Here is a 15,268-nt window from a genome sequence, read left to right as displayed (position 1 = left end):
ACTATAAGAATATCATATTTGTTATCTTTTAGGTGAGAAAAATATAAGTCTTGATAATAACGTGTGCCCGACACACAGGTTTTTTTTTTTTCTCTAAAAGATTAAACTTATAGTCTTATAGTACATTTTCTCACCTAAAAGGTGAAAACAAATAAAGTGAGCTATGTAGAGTGTCGTCAAATATTTGTCCATCTTCTTGTTTGATTTTTCCTCTTTTTGTTCAACCATTAGACTAATATTTTTCATGTTGTTTCTTTCTCTTTTGTCTTTGCTTTCGTCTTGTTTTCAGGAATGACTAACGCTTTCGAATGTTTTTTTTGTTTTTAATTTCCCTTTACTTGCATTCCTACTTTATGAAACAAACAAGATTTCGATTTAATTTCGGTGATATTTTTAATCATTTGTCCGTTTTTTAATCTTAGTCATAAATGAGAAGAAAAGACAAGGAGCTAAAGTATTAGATTAGGTTAACCACAGCGTCTTGTGTTATGGGATCGTATGAAATGATATATGTATTAGGTAACTCTGTTATTTCATATTAGATTATCTTGGACAAGATTTGTATTATTTATCGGTTTATGATGGTGTGTGTGACTTCTGAAGATACATTGGTTTTTAGGAAAAAAAAGTTTGAAATATATGTCATTAGGTAAAAGTAAAACAATCGTTGTTAGGAAGGTTCTACGAGTAAACTCCATATATTTATCTCGAGTATATACAATTAAAAGTTGCAACTGAAGAAGTAGATAGCTGGACAAGAATTAAGTTCCATTCTTTAAAACTAATGACAGATTTGATCACATGTCTCTACACACGGATTTACAATAAATCTTTTTGATATGGTTAGATCGTATTTTAGTGTAATATTACATGGTTATCACTTATAAAAGCTTTTAAGTGTCTCAAAACAATATCAGGTCAAAAAGGCTCTATGGATCTCACCTATGTAAATGTTGACACTCGTCGACGATATAACATAAAGTTGGACAGAGAATAACATTGGCGCTCGCAGATTTAAATCGCTTTTTTCATAAGTTGTTTTTCATGCATCTTTTCCAAAGATACAAATATTCCTCTAAAAAAATCCAGAGATCAACAAGAACACGTCAGTAATAAAACATATTTATTACATGATGATATTGTATATAACTTGTAAATAGACATAAGTTACGTTTAACATGATTCAACAGCCATATCTTTAGCGACCCTACATGAATCCACATTTGATTTCAATATCGTACAATTTTAATTTTCGTAGCACAGTTGAAATTTGTGTCGGTTATATATAAATTACTTATCAACCCCAATAATGCGAATTCAATTCTCAGAAGGAATCATGTATGTATGTCTTGAAATATTTCTAGAAAGAAGAATATATATAGGCAGATACTTTAGTAAGTTAAAAGTCCATGCCATAAAAATGTATGGAGTTAGTTATAAGAAAATTACAGCGAGCGACAAATACAACCAAACAATAATTAACTAAAAATTATGTGCAAATATATAAGAATAGACAGCATAGTCAAAAGAATCGGTTAATATACTTTTAGTTTTAGGATTTACGATTTATCCTTCAACAACTCTAGCTATAGTAAAACACATGGCTTTGGTACAATACCTAATAGTCTCAAAAAGAGAGAGAAAAACTATACAATATCTAATAGTCGTCTAGAATACTATAGAAGAAAACACTTAAAGCTTCTCTATATAATGCTCCTTCTACGCCTTAGCTAATTCACTATCATCTACACTCTCAACATCTACTATATCTTCCGTCTTCCTCCTGAAAAAATATATGGGGTTTTCTCCTTCATTTTCTTGTAGTACTTTGGGTGCCCTAATATTGGGTTGCCTTCTGTTCCAAGCATCAAACTCTAATGCTCAGTTGAGGCCTGACTTCTACTTCGGGACTTGCCCACCTGTTTTTGATATCATTGGGAATACCATCGTTGATGCACTGCAGACTGATCCTCGTATTGCCGCGAGCATCCTTCGTCTTCACTTCCATGACTGTTTTGTTCGGGTGAAGACCCACACTTAACTTATCTCTTATTAAAGAAATCCAAGGCGACATCTACTTTTACATACCATTTACATAAACGTCTATAGAATAGAGCCTCAAATTAAAGTCATTTTTGAATTAATAAATAATGTCGTCATCTTATGTAATATATATGGCTTTTTGTAGGGTTGTGATGCATCAATCTTGCTTGACAATTCGACATCATTCCGGACAGAGAAAGATGCTGCTCCAAATGCAAATTCAGTTCGAGGGTTCGATGTCATAGATAGAATGAAAGCAGCCCTTGAGAGAGCTTGCCCGAGAACGGTGTCTTGTGCAGATATGCTCACCATCGCCTCTCAAATATCAGTGCTTTTGGTATATAAAAATACCTATACATGGCTTATCTCGGATGAAACTAACCGAATAATATCATGTTTTTGACGTTAATGTTTAATGTTTTAAATAGTCGGGAGGTCCATGGTGGCCAGTACCGTTGGGGAGGAGAGACAGTTTAGAAGCTTTCTTCGACCTGGCTAATACAGCTCTTCCCTCTCCATTTTTCAATCTTACTCAACTTAAAACTGCTTTTGCTGACGTTGGTCTAAACCGCGCCTCGGATCTAGTCGCTCTTTCTGGTAAAATTTTCATACTGTTTTAATATCATATCATCATAGTAGTATATAAAAATAACAGTTGAAGGAGCAAATATCTAATAAATTTACAATAATAGTTCGTAAATTGAAATGGGGTGACTTATTTTCCTACAAGGAACTTAGGCTCTAGCACAATATAATATATATAGTATATTTTTCTTTTTAAGGAATAAGAATTAGTTAACATGATCAGTTAAGTAAGAAAACCCATTTGCTTGAATTACATGACCATTAGTTGTTGTTTTTTAATGACCGAATAGAAAATTTATAGAGAGAAAATAAAAGAAAATACAAATATTATCGAGCACGTGGTTTTGAATTATAAGAAGAGTTGTTATAACGACAAATCATGATTCATTTTTGAATCAAACATACAATGTACCTAAACGTTAATGTTTTGTCAAAATGGTAGGTGGTCACACTTTTGGAAAAGCACAGTGCCAATTCGTGACACCTCGTCTTTACAACTTCAATGGAACAAACAGACCAGACCCAACTCTGAACCCAACTTACCTCACTGAACTCCGTCGATTGTGCCCTCAAAACGGGAACGGCACCGTTCTAGTCAACTTCGATCCCGTGACTCCAAACGCTTTCGATAGTCAATACTACACCAATCTTCGTAATGGCAAAGGTCTGATTCAAAGTGACCAAGAACTCTTCTCGACTCCAGGAGCCGATACGATCCCACTAGTAAACCAATACAGCAGCAACATGTCCGTGTTCTTTCAAGCATTCGTTGACGCAATGATCAGGATGGGTAATCTTAGACCTTTGACTGGAACCCAAGGCGAGATAAGACAAAACTGTAGGGTTGTGAATTCACGAATTAGAGTTGTGGAGAACGACGATGGTGTTGTGAGTTCTATTTGATTATGTCGGGGATATATCACATATATGTAAGAAAGTATAATATGCGTGAGAACAATTTCGACTAAATAAAAGTTCTCACGAGTTATGAGCTTTATGAAATTTGTCTTAATTACACTTGATTACTATAATACAAATATACGTGGTGATTATAACACTTCAAATTCTGATATATACAGAAGTAACTATAATAGAAGTTGATATAATATAAATCTTATAAATTTCGACGTATAACAGAAGTAACTATAATAGTAATTATTCATTTGTATTTTTCTTTCAAAATGAACCAAAACAGAAAAAGTTGATATATTACATTCAAATAAATTGTTGATATATAAATCTTAGAGTTTTTTGTCCGCTTTGGTTATTTATAAATGAGAAGAAAAGACAAGGAGCGTAAGTATTAGATTAGGTCAACTTTTGTTAACCATAAAGTCTAGCATATGGACTCGTATGGAATTGATATATGTATTAGGTAACTTTGTTAATCCAGATTAAATTATTTTGGGCAAGATTTGTATAGTTTATCCATTTGTGAAGGTGGATATTAATTGAGAAATACAAATATGAAACTAATCTTAAAATGTGTAAAAAATTATATTCAATTGCCATTTGAAAATTTTAATTAAGCTTAATTAATTAATTTAAATAAATATAATTAATTAAAAAAATAAAAAAAACTCACTGATCAAATATAAAAAAATCTAGAAAAAAATATATTTTCTCTCTCTAATAAATTACGGGCGAAATTACTAAATATTTTTGTTTTTTTTTTAAATATAAACCAATCAGAATTTTAAAAACTAAGATTTTCTATCCAAATATACAATATAATTTTTTTTTTTTCAACCATTGAGCCACAACAGGCCGGCTCATTAGCCTAATCCCTACATTCGTAGGGAGCGGGACTCGATCCCGGGTGTGATGGTGCCTTGTGCATTAAGGACTTACCTTTGGCCACTGCACTAAGATCACTTCACACAATATAATTATTTTTAATAACTAAATTTCAAAAATTTAGTTAAGATTTCAAATTATGATTTTCTTATCATCTTTATTTTATTTTATTTACAAATTGTTTGGAATTTTCATATAATACTTATGATTAATAAAGTGCAGAATTTTTTCTGCATCTGTTGTGATTTGAATTTTTAAAAACAAAGATATATTAATCAATCTATGAAAAATGTATGTTTTAATTTCCACATTGGCGCGTTGGTGAAACTAAATTTATATAGATGATAACTTAATAATTTTTATTTGTTCACAATTATAATATTAAAATTACTACTTTATATTTCACAAAATAATGATGCAAATACAACAAACAAACAATATAAAACTGTAATATACAGTCAAAAATAAAATACTATAATATTTCAAAATACTTAGTATTCAAATAGACTAATAGATTTACAGAACAATTAAAAATAACTATTATCTTAAACAAAATATTTTTTAAAAAAATATATAACAATAACTTTTATTATTATATTATATATATATTTTTAAATGTTGATCCGTGCTTAAAGCACGAGGTATCTCCTAATTTACGGTATTCACGGGAAACAGAAGGACAAGACACAATGGTTTCTTTTTCGTCAAATCCTTTATTTTATAAAACATAATTCACCTATCTAATAAAATTTTGCCACATAGGATTTGTTTCATTTAAATTGCACTAAAATAATTTAAAACAAAAACGAGATAATGAGTAAAAAAGAAATAAAGCAAAATAATTAGAATGGAATAACTGATTCTGCAACAAATACATCCTAAATTTGCTCGCACAATCACTACCACATTCAAAGCCATACCACGCCCTATAACCGATTTTTTTTCTCTATAACCGATTTATGTCTATTAAACCCTCATTTATTCAATATCCTTTGCATTTGATCACCATAATTGTTTTTTTTTTGTTTCTCAATTCTCAGTTTTATCTACAATCACTGATGTCTCGGAACTCGGAAGCAGTAAGCCGGTAAATCTGCAACTTGGTGTGTTTCATCCAACCTATCCATGATTTCCTTTTTTAGACCGTACGTTCTCTAGATCTCTCTCACATAATCTCTTTTACGTAGAATTAAATCTCTCACTTTTTTCACATATATGAGAAGATAATTCCAAAGTTACATGTACGTATTCTCACCATATAATGCTAAACAGTATAGCCACCATTCATTTTATATTACTCCCTACTTTGATTATGCGCAGGTTAACATAAGAAATGACGATTTCTAAATAAGTTTGTAGTCTAAGATTGTTCAATTCCAATAATATATACAAGTGAAGTTTAGCAGTCCTTCGTTATCTTGGTTCATTTTCAGTTTTTCATTCCAAAGTTTTTTCTCTTAAGTTGTTTGTCATATGTGTGCGCAATTCTCAAGTTGGTAAACACAATACTATATAGTCTTCTAGTTTGCAATGAATTGTTTTGGTTATTGTCTTTCTCTAAACTATTTTAACACGTTAGGAAAAATCAACAATACTTTTAAGCAAAATTAATGTATTTATCAGTTTTACTTTCAGTATTACCCAAAAAAAAATATTTTATGATCTTGAAATCTTTCACCATTTAAAATATTTTGTGATAATATTATACTACATACTAAAATTTTATGTTATGTTAATCGTTTTATTTAACTATCCTGTACGTAGTACCAGTAGGAATACTAGTATCAAATATTAGGAAAGTGGTTTGAAAAAATGTTTGCTAATTAGGAAAGATAATCCTTTTATAGGAAAAATCTACGAGAAAACAAAAAACTCATTCGTCTTGTATCCAGTTATATACCCCATGCATGTATAAAATTAAAAACATTTATTCGAAACCACAACCAACTCAATTATTTACTGATCTATGTTACACGTAATTCATCTCTTACATGCATGCATGTTTATAAAAACACGTAAAATAAAATAAAATAAAAACTCAATAGAAACGTAGCCCTGCCGGCGCATTTGGAGTCTGATAGTTAAGTCACAAAATATTAGTAAAAAATGGAAAACACTCTTAGCACATATTTTTTAATCAAACATTATAATCGAATAACATTACATGATTTTTAACGCTCTGCAAAAAATTTCAGGTCAAAAACTAGTAAATGTTGGCATTCGTCGATATAACATAAATTTGGATAGAGAACACGTTGGCGTTCGCCGATTTAGATTTTTTTTGTTTTTTGGTTTTTTGTTTTTTGTTCTTTGTTTTTTGTTTTTCGTTTTTTGTTTTTTGTTTTTTCAAAGTTGTCCTTATTCAAAGATACAAATATCTCCATCCTTTTAAAATTTCAGATATTAACAAGCACACGCCACTAATAAAACCAGTCATTATATATTTAATGAATAAAAACATAGTTACTACAACATGATAATATTTACGTTTTACATGGACATAACTTACGTTTAACATGAATCAACAACCATACTTTATCGCCCCTCGCTACATATATAATCCGAATTTGAATTTTTTTTTTAATGAATCCAAATTTGATTTCGATATCGTACAGTCCTCATATTTCCTACCACTGTTGAAATTTGTGTCGTTTATAAATGATTTATCAAACCTAAATCTAGAAATATATAAGATTATATATAGGCGGAAGATACGTCGATTTGTAGTAAAAAAAAATGTATGGACTTAATTGTAAAAAGTCGTACTTACAGTGAAAATTTTCAATCTTACCTGATTTATCACACCGTCCGACAAATACAACCAAACACCAACAAATTTAATTATATATGTGCAAAGAATAGATGGCACGTCGAAATAATAGGTTATATTATTTTAAATTATAATTACTATTATTTATCCTTCAACCACTCTAGTAAAACACATGGCCTTAAAACAAGACGTGTAATAGTATTTTTTCTTAAACACAATACCTAATAGTCTGAAATAGTATATAAAAAAGACTCAAGCTTCTCTATATAATATCCTTCTAGGCCTTAGATAACTCACCATCATCCAAACTCACAACTCAAATCATCACCCTCCTGAAAATATGGGGTTTTCACCTTCATTTTCTTGCAGTGCTATGGGAGCCCTAATATTGGGTTGCCTTCTGCTTCAAGCATCAAACTCTAATGCTCAGTTGAGGCCTGACTTCTACTTCAGGACTTGCCCATCTGTTTTCAGCATCATTGGGGATACCATCGTCGAGGAACTGCGGAGTGATCCTCGTATTGCCGCGAGCATCCTTCGTCTTCACTTCCATGATTGCTTTGTTCGTGTAAGGAAATACTCAACGTATCTTTTTTTCTTTTTTCGAAAATAATCCACGGCGTCTTACTTTACATACCTTTACCTCTATATACAGAAGTAGAGGCTAGATTAAGAGCCACATTTGAATAATCAATCATGTCATTATCTTATATATATATATATATATATATATGTGTGTGGTTATTGTAGGGTTGTGATGCATCGATCTTGCTAGACAATTCCACATCATTCCGGACCGAGAAAGATGCTGCTCCAAACGCAAATTCGGTTCGAGGGTTCAATGTCATAGATAGAATGAAAGCAGCCCTTGAGAGAGCTTGCCCGAGAACGGTGTCTTGTGCAGATATGCTTACCATCGCCTCTCAAATATCAGTGCTTTTGGTATAGAACTGATATGCCTACGTAACTTATAGCTCAGATGAAACTAATCGAAAATATTATGATTTTGACGTCAGTGTTTTTTTGTCCTATATATAGTCGGGAGGTCCATGGTGGCCGGTACCGTTGGGGAGGAGAGACAGCGTAGAAGCTTTCTTCGATTTGGCTAATACAGCTCTTCCCTCTCCATTTTTCAATCTTACTCAACTTAAAGCTGCTTTTGCTGACGTTGGCCTTAACCGCGCTTCGGATCTAGTCGCTCTTTCTGGTAATTTTCATGCATGCTGTTTCAATATATATCATCATTCATCCATATAAGATAATTAAGGGTTTTAATCAAAATTTTATTAGAGTGCATGCTTAACTTCAATTATTACTATTTAGTTTATACGTTCTTAGAAATGGTTTTGATAAACGTTTATACTAAAATATTTGTTAAACTAAACTGAATTTATTTATAATGATCAAATAAAAACTATCTTTTTGCTTGATTTTGAAAAAAGGAAAAAAAGACTTTATAGAAAACCATCTCAAACCAATATATATATACCACGTCATTGTCATCTCAACCAAAAAATAACATGACTCGTCTTTAAAAATAAAACATGCAATGTATCTAATCCTTCATTTGTCAAAATGGTAGGTGGTCACACATTTGGAAAAGCACAATGCCAATTCGTGACACCTCGTCTCTACAACTTCAACGGAACCAACAGACCAGACCCAACTCTGAACCCAACTTACCTCACCGAGCTCCGTCGATTATGCCCTCGAAACGGCAACGGCACCGTTCTTGTCGACTTCGATTCCGTGACTCCAACCGCTTTCGATAGGCAATACTACACCAACCTTCGTAACGGGAAAGGTCTGATTCAAAGTGACCAAGAACTCTTCTCGACTCCAGGAGCCGACACGATCCCACTAGTAAACCAATACAGCAGCAGCACGTTCGTGTTCTTCCGAGCATTCGTTGAGGCAATGATCAGGATGGGAAATCTTAGACCATTGACTGGAACGCAAGGCGAGATAAGACAGAACTGTAGGGTTGTGAATTCACGAAGAATTAGGGTTGTGGAGAACGACGAGGGTGCTGTGAGTTCTATTTGATTATGCATGTTGGTGTTATATGGATAATGTAAGAACGTATGAAAAATGCGTGGGAACATTTCGACTAAATAAAGTTCTCACAAGTTATGAGATTTATGAAATTTGGTCTTATTAGTTGATACAAATGATACCTGTGATTCGATTTTCTAAGTACTAAAAAAGTGGATGGATTCATAATGCAAATGATATACGTGGTGTTAATATAAGCCCAAACGAGGAAAACAACATAAATAGCCCACTTTAAAGAATGTGTAAGCAGATTTGGTTGCTACATCATCATCAACTCCTCCATTCAATCCTAGTCAGGCGGAGATGATAAAGATAAGAGGGACAAAGTTCATAATTATGGTACTCATACGTTCAAGTGAGTTGGCTCACGGGCCACGGCAAACAGAAAACAATTTAAATTTCGACCCACGCCACCAAGGAATATCTTAATGTAATCAGACGACGCATTTGTTATTGGAAAAACAAAATAAAAATTACGCGAATTGATTACAATTGTGGGTTTCATTGGGACAAACAACATATTTTTTTTTTTGTGCAAATGGGACAAACAATAGTTAGGGCATGTTTATAGGGAAATCAGTTTAGGATGTTCTTAGAGTATAAATATTGTAAAAATAATGTAAGATAGTAGTTAAGAAACTTTTGTTAAGAAATTAGTTATTGGAAGAACATGTGTAAGATGTTAAGATTTAATAATATAATATTTTTATAGAAATTTAAGAATGTTTAATAAATACATAGATTAATGTTTAATAAATAATTTAAGAATGTTTAATACTATTTAATAATATAATGTTTATTAATATTCTTTAACATATTACAATTATAAAAATTTATAAAATAACATTTTAATTGCAAACTTATAAAATTTTTACTAAAATTCAAAATACAATGCCATATTTTTATGAAACAAAAAAAAACATTGTAAATATATATCTTTTTTTTAAAAACAAACATATTACTTAATTAATTAAACAAGACAAACATTTTATTTAATTAATTCTTTCCAATCCGAGAGAGACACGTCACACAAGATCAGGCCCAAATACAGTTCTAGAATAATATCAATGAGCCTGATCTTAAGTCCACTATTCATTTATTTTCATTTTTAAAATGCCTAAGAACACCCCATGTGATCTCCCTATAAACATGGCCTTAGAAGCATTTCATCATAAACTTGAAAGCACGTGCACCGTACAAACCGATGGTCCCTCCATACTTTGTATTTATATAACTTTATGCCACTATTTTGGAATTTTGTATACGCGTTATAGAAAGGAAAGACACATTATGTCTATGATCTTTGTCTTTGGACTTTGGGATAGATGATTTATTTTCAAAAGGAAAGACAAATATTTGTCCAATCTTAGGGATAACAATAGATGATCAAACCTTTATTTGTAGTTATCAAATGATAAACAAATTAAATTCAAATAGTGTCGTAGGCGTAGGTGATCAGTCACATGACACCCATTCCATTTACCGAATGCATTACTTGTTTTGGTACAATACCGAATACGTACACTAACTATGATTTAACATTTACTTAATTACACAACTTGTTATATATTTAAAGCTGTCTACGTACGAAACAACATGTATAAAGTAATTTACTTATACACTTGTATAGGTTTATCATGAAGTCAGGAAAATGAGTTGGAACATGGATTTGTTATATTGGTCGTTTTATTTTTAGTGTATGTGAAATTTGTAACAAAAAAAATGCATTAAAACTTTTAGCCTTTCTAAAAATCTAAAAGCGGTTTGAGGAACCACCTTAATGTAAGCTCTATTAAAAATACCAAAAATCTCTAGTTTATAAAACTGTATACATAATAGGTTAATGAATATTTTGTAAGAGAGTAACAAAATTTTACTATTTGATACTATAAGAAAAAATGAAATTCTGTTGATTTTTTCCTCTTTTTGGCATGTTAACATCTTCTTATAAAAGTAATTTGTTTCTATATAACTTTTTTTTTTTGGGCAATTTGTTTCTAGATGAAATGTATTTTCAGTTGCATACTAATTATGGATTTTAATTTATTGTTACGCCAGTCAACATTCATTGGATTTATTGATAATGTCATTTACGGAAATTAATCTCAGATATTTTTTAAGTTTTTAGATTTTACCATTAAGTTCCCAAACTTTTGTAATCTAATTCAAACACTAGTTTTTAGATAATTTTTAATTCAATTAAGGGCTAAATGTTTATACTTTAGGGTAACATTGAGATAAGTAGGTAATTAAGTTAAAAGTTAAAAGGACCATGATGTAAAACAAAATCAAGTTCGGTAAGAACTCAATACACTGGAAACACGTCATCAGCATTGATCCAATGGAGTCTTTTTAGTCTCTCTCTATATAAATAAACATCTATCGTCTCCTCTGTCTCTCACACATCATCATTGTAACCATCGAAACAGTGTCGTTCTCTCTGTAAAACTATTATCATCATCGGAGAGATTTGTAAGAGAGAGAGACCAAGACCATGCAGAGACTAGCGGCAAAAAGATCGGTGCAAAACATCTCTGTTTCTTCTTCCCTTTGGCGACGATGTCTCTCATCGACGTCTCAGGCCACGGCGGCTGCTTCCGTTAAGGATTCTGATGAGTTTCAGGCGAGGCTACCTCCGTTTGATTACACTCCTCCGCCGTATACTGGCCCTTCCGCCGATGTTATCCTTGCTAAAAGGAAGGAGTTTCTCAGCCCTTCCATGCCCTGTCTCTTTCGCAAACCGGTACATATTATCCCATTTCGAAACCATGATTTTAATTTTTTTGTTGTTATTGATTCGTGTAGCATGATCTTGTGGTGTTGATGATCTCTCATTTGTGATAATCACGAAAAAAGCTTGGAACTTTATTGATCTACTCATCATAAAAAGCTTGAAACTTTATTGATTGACTCATCCTAAAAAGCTTGAAACTTTATTGATCGATTCATCGGAAAAAGCTAAGCTTTTTTTATGATTTTTAAATTGGTTCTTATCCGAATATCCTTGATCAATGATGGAATTGGAATCTATTAAAATATTATGATAAAAACATAAATGTTGAATCTTTTTTTTTGTTCGGCAGGGTTTGAAATTGAATAGTGACAAATAGAATATTCATTTTTGTCTGTTTGTATTGATTGATGTGTGTTTGTTTTGTTTGTTTGGTATTTGATGTGTTGCAGTTGAACATTGTGGATGGGAAGATGCAGTATCTATTTGATGAGAGTGGTCGGAGGTACTTAGATGCATTTGCTGGGATTGCGGTTGTGAACTGTGGACATTGTCATCCAGGAGTGGTGGAGCCAGTGATTGAACAAATCAAGAGACTTCAGCATCCTACTGTTCTTTACCTTAACCATGCCATTGCTGAGTTATCTGAGGCTTTAGCTTCTAAACTCCCTGGTGATCTAAACGTGGTGTTTTTCACCAACTCAGGGACAGAGGCTAATGAATTGGCACTCATGATGGCTAAGTTGTACACTGGATGTCAAGATATTGTGTCGGTTCGAAACGGTATCATGGTAATGCGGCTGCAACAATGGGGGCTACTGGTAATAGCTCGTGGAAGTTTAATGTGGTTCAGACTGGAGTTCATCATGCTGTGAACGCGGATCCTTATAGAGGTGTGTTTGGTTCTGATGGAGAGAAGTATGCAAAGGATTTGCAAGATCTCATTCAATATGGCACCACAGGACACATTGCTGGCTTTATTTTCGAAGCTATTCAGGTAATTCAACCTTTTGACTATTGCTGTAATCTCATTTTTATACAAGTGCTACTAGATCAGAGTTAAGAATGGTTGCATATGTGAATAGGGAGTTGGAGGGATTGTGGAGCTAGCTCCAGGCTATTTGTCAGCTGCTTACGATACTGTTAAGAAAGCTGGAGGATTGTTCATTGCCGATGAAGTTCAGTCTGGATTCGCTCGTACTGGAAACTTCTGGGGATTTGAGGCTCACAATGTTGTCCCTGACATAGTAACCATGGCAAAGGTTAGAGTTTGTCCCAACTTTAGCTTGTTCTGCATTTAAGTTAACTTTAATGTAATCTCTGGCTAATTGGTTTATTGGTGTGAAAACATAGGGAATTGGGAACGGGTTTCCATTGGGAGCGGTTGTGACAACTCCAGAGATAGCAGGAGTATTGACTCGCCGTAGCTACTTCAATACATTTGGTGGAAATGCTGTGGCTACTACAGCTGGTCTTGCTGTTCTGAAGGTGATTGAGAAAGAAAAGCTTCAGGAAAATGCAGCAATGGTCGGATCTTATCTGAAAGATAAACTCAATCAGCTGAAAGAGAAGCACGAAAGTAAATATCCCTCTCTCCCTCTTCATAACTTTGTTCTTTAAACTAGCCTCAATGTGTTTCTTACACTTCTCTAAACGTAGTTATTGGGGATGTACGGGGAAGAGGACTGATGCTTGGAGTAGAGCTGGTGAGTGATCGCAAGCTTAAGACTCCTGCAGCCGCTGAGACTCTGCACATTATGGATCAAATGAAAGGTTGGTGTCTCTACACTAGTCTTCTCTGGTGAAACTAGTACTAAAATGGTTTATTAATTTGTCTCTTGAGTTATATTTTACAGAATTGGGAGTGTTGGTTGGAAAAGGAGGCTACTTTGGGAATGTCTTTAGAATCACACCACCTCTCTGCTTCACTAAGGATGACGCAGGTTTGTGCCCTTTCATTTCTTTGATAAGAAGGAATATGTATAAGAAAAATGAACACAATAATTAAATTTCTCTTTTCTTTGTGGCAGATTATCTCGTGGAAGCGATGGACTACTCAATGTCGAAGATGTGAAAGAAGATAAAAAGTGATCGATGGTATTATGATGATATATGGTCTATAAAAAAAAAGTTGTGGTGAAGTATGCTTGTAAGATTATGCTACAAACGACCAAAAGATTGATGAGCCAACATCTCGTTGCTTCTCAATCACTATGTTTTCTTTATGTTCACAACTTTTTTTGCATTAAAATTAAGTCCAATCATTACAAACCTTTAAATCGCATCTTAGTAATAGTCATCGTGGTTGTTCGTTTTTCTTTATTTGTCTCATTTGGCTGCAATATCTGGATGTTTGTTCATTTTGCCAAAAACAGACAGTATGTAAGTTTGGATGCAAAAGAAGTTGTAAACTTGTACCTAACAAACTATAATTTTCTGTGCCAAGAAAACTAGAGATTAAAAAACGGAAAAGCTGATGTTGAATGACTGAAGAAATTGATACTGCATAGTGCACATAATGAATGCTGAAACTATGATGTGACACAGATAAAACCAGAGCATTTAGTCTCCGTAGCCTATTAAAAGCTCGAGAGTGAGTTAAAAGGACCCAAAGCAGTCCAATAAATAATACTAGAAACTGACTAATGTTCCATTTCCACTCCCAATTCCATGAATTGTTGTTCCCAACTGTTATAACTCTCCCCAAACCAATAGTTCACACAACTCCACAAAAGGGTATGAAATAGAACAGTAAAAAAAGGAAAAAAATCTCCTGGTCTCAGCAAAGCGTATCAGTATGTGTCATACCAAATCCTAAAATCAAACAAGGGGATAAAAATGTACACCATCATATTCACAAATGGGAAAATACGAAGCACCCACACTTTTGTTAAATCATTTTCCTTCCTCCTATCATACTCTGCTGCGTCTGAGACCCAGACAAGCTTTGAGAACCATTACTACTGTTCGTCGGTTTATTATGCTTCCCATCTGCGCTCCCGAACACATCCAGATCTTCAAACAATCTGTAGGATGGAACAAACGGCTTCTGTCCTACAGTTACTCCTGGATTGCTAGCAGCTGAAGTTGCCTGGGGATCTCCGGCTCTTGTGGGGAATGAGTTGGATTGCTGCAGTGATCTCTCGGCCGATGTGTCTGTGTATGACGCACTTGCATTAGCCCGTGGAGTATAGTAAGCATTCGCTGATGTTGAAGCCCATGGTGGAGGCGGATATTCATACGGGTTCTGAGGTCGAGTTGACGGTTGCATCTGGAATTGTGCTTGC

General features: G+C 33.3%; 2 protein-coding genes and 1 pseudogene across 2 annotated transcripts; all 3 read left to right on the top strand.

Moving 5' to 3' along the window:
• LOC104785622 (peroxidase 22-like) lies at window positions 1,732-3,653 on the top strand. Its single transcript, XM_010510878.2, has 4 exons — window positions 1,732-2,023; window positions 2,189-2,380; window positions 2,472-2,640; window positions 3,071-3,653. Exons 1-4 carry the CDS (start codon window positions 1,796-1,798, stop codon window positions 3,529-3,531), a joined length of 1,050 nt encoding a protein of 349 aa, XP_010509180.1. The 5' UTR covers window positions 1,732-1,795; the 3' UTR covers window positions 3,532-3,653.
• LOC104785623 (peroxidase 23-like) lies at window positions 7,488-9,342 on the top strand. The gene is made up of 4 exons (XM_010510879.1): window positions 7,488-7,763; window positions 7,946-8,137; window positions 8,234-8,402; window positions 8,778-9,342. The coding sequence occupies exons 1-4, from the start codon at window positions 7,536-7,538 to the stop codon at window positions 9,239-9,241; spliced, it is 1,053 nt and encodes a 350-aa protein (XP_010509181.1). The 5' UTR covers window positions 7,488-7,535; the 3' UTR covers window positions 9,242-9,342.
• On the top strand, window positions 11,652-14,394 carry LOC104785620 (annotated as a pseudogene).

This window comes from Camelina sativa, chromosome 5 (genome assembly GCF_000633955.1).
Source record: "Camelina sativa cultivar DH55 chromosome 5, Cs, whole genome shotgun sequence".
NCBI lineage: Eukaryota > Viridiplantae > Streptophyta > Magnoliopsida > Brassicales > Brassicaceae > Camelina > Camelina sativa.
Note: the sequence above shows the minus strand (reverse complement) of the source record. Positions and strands in the feature narration are given on the sequence as shown.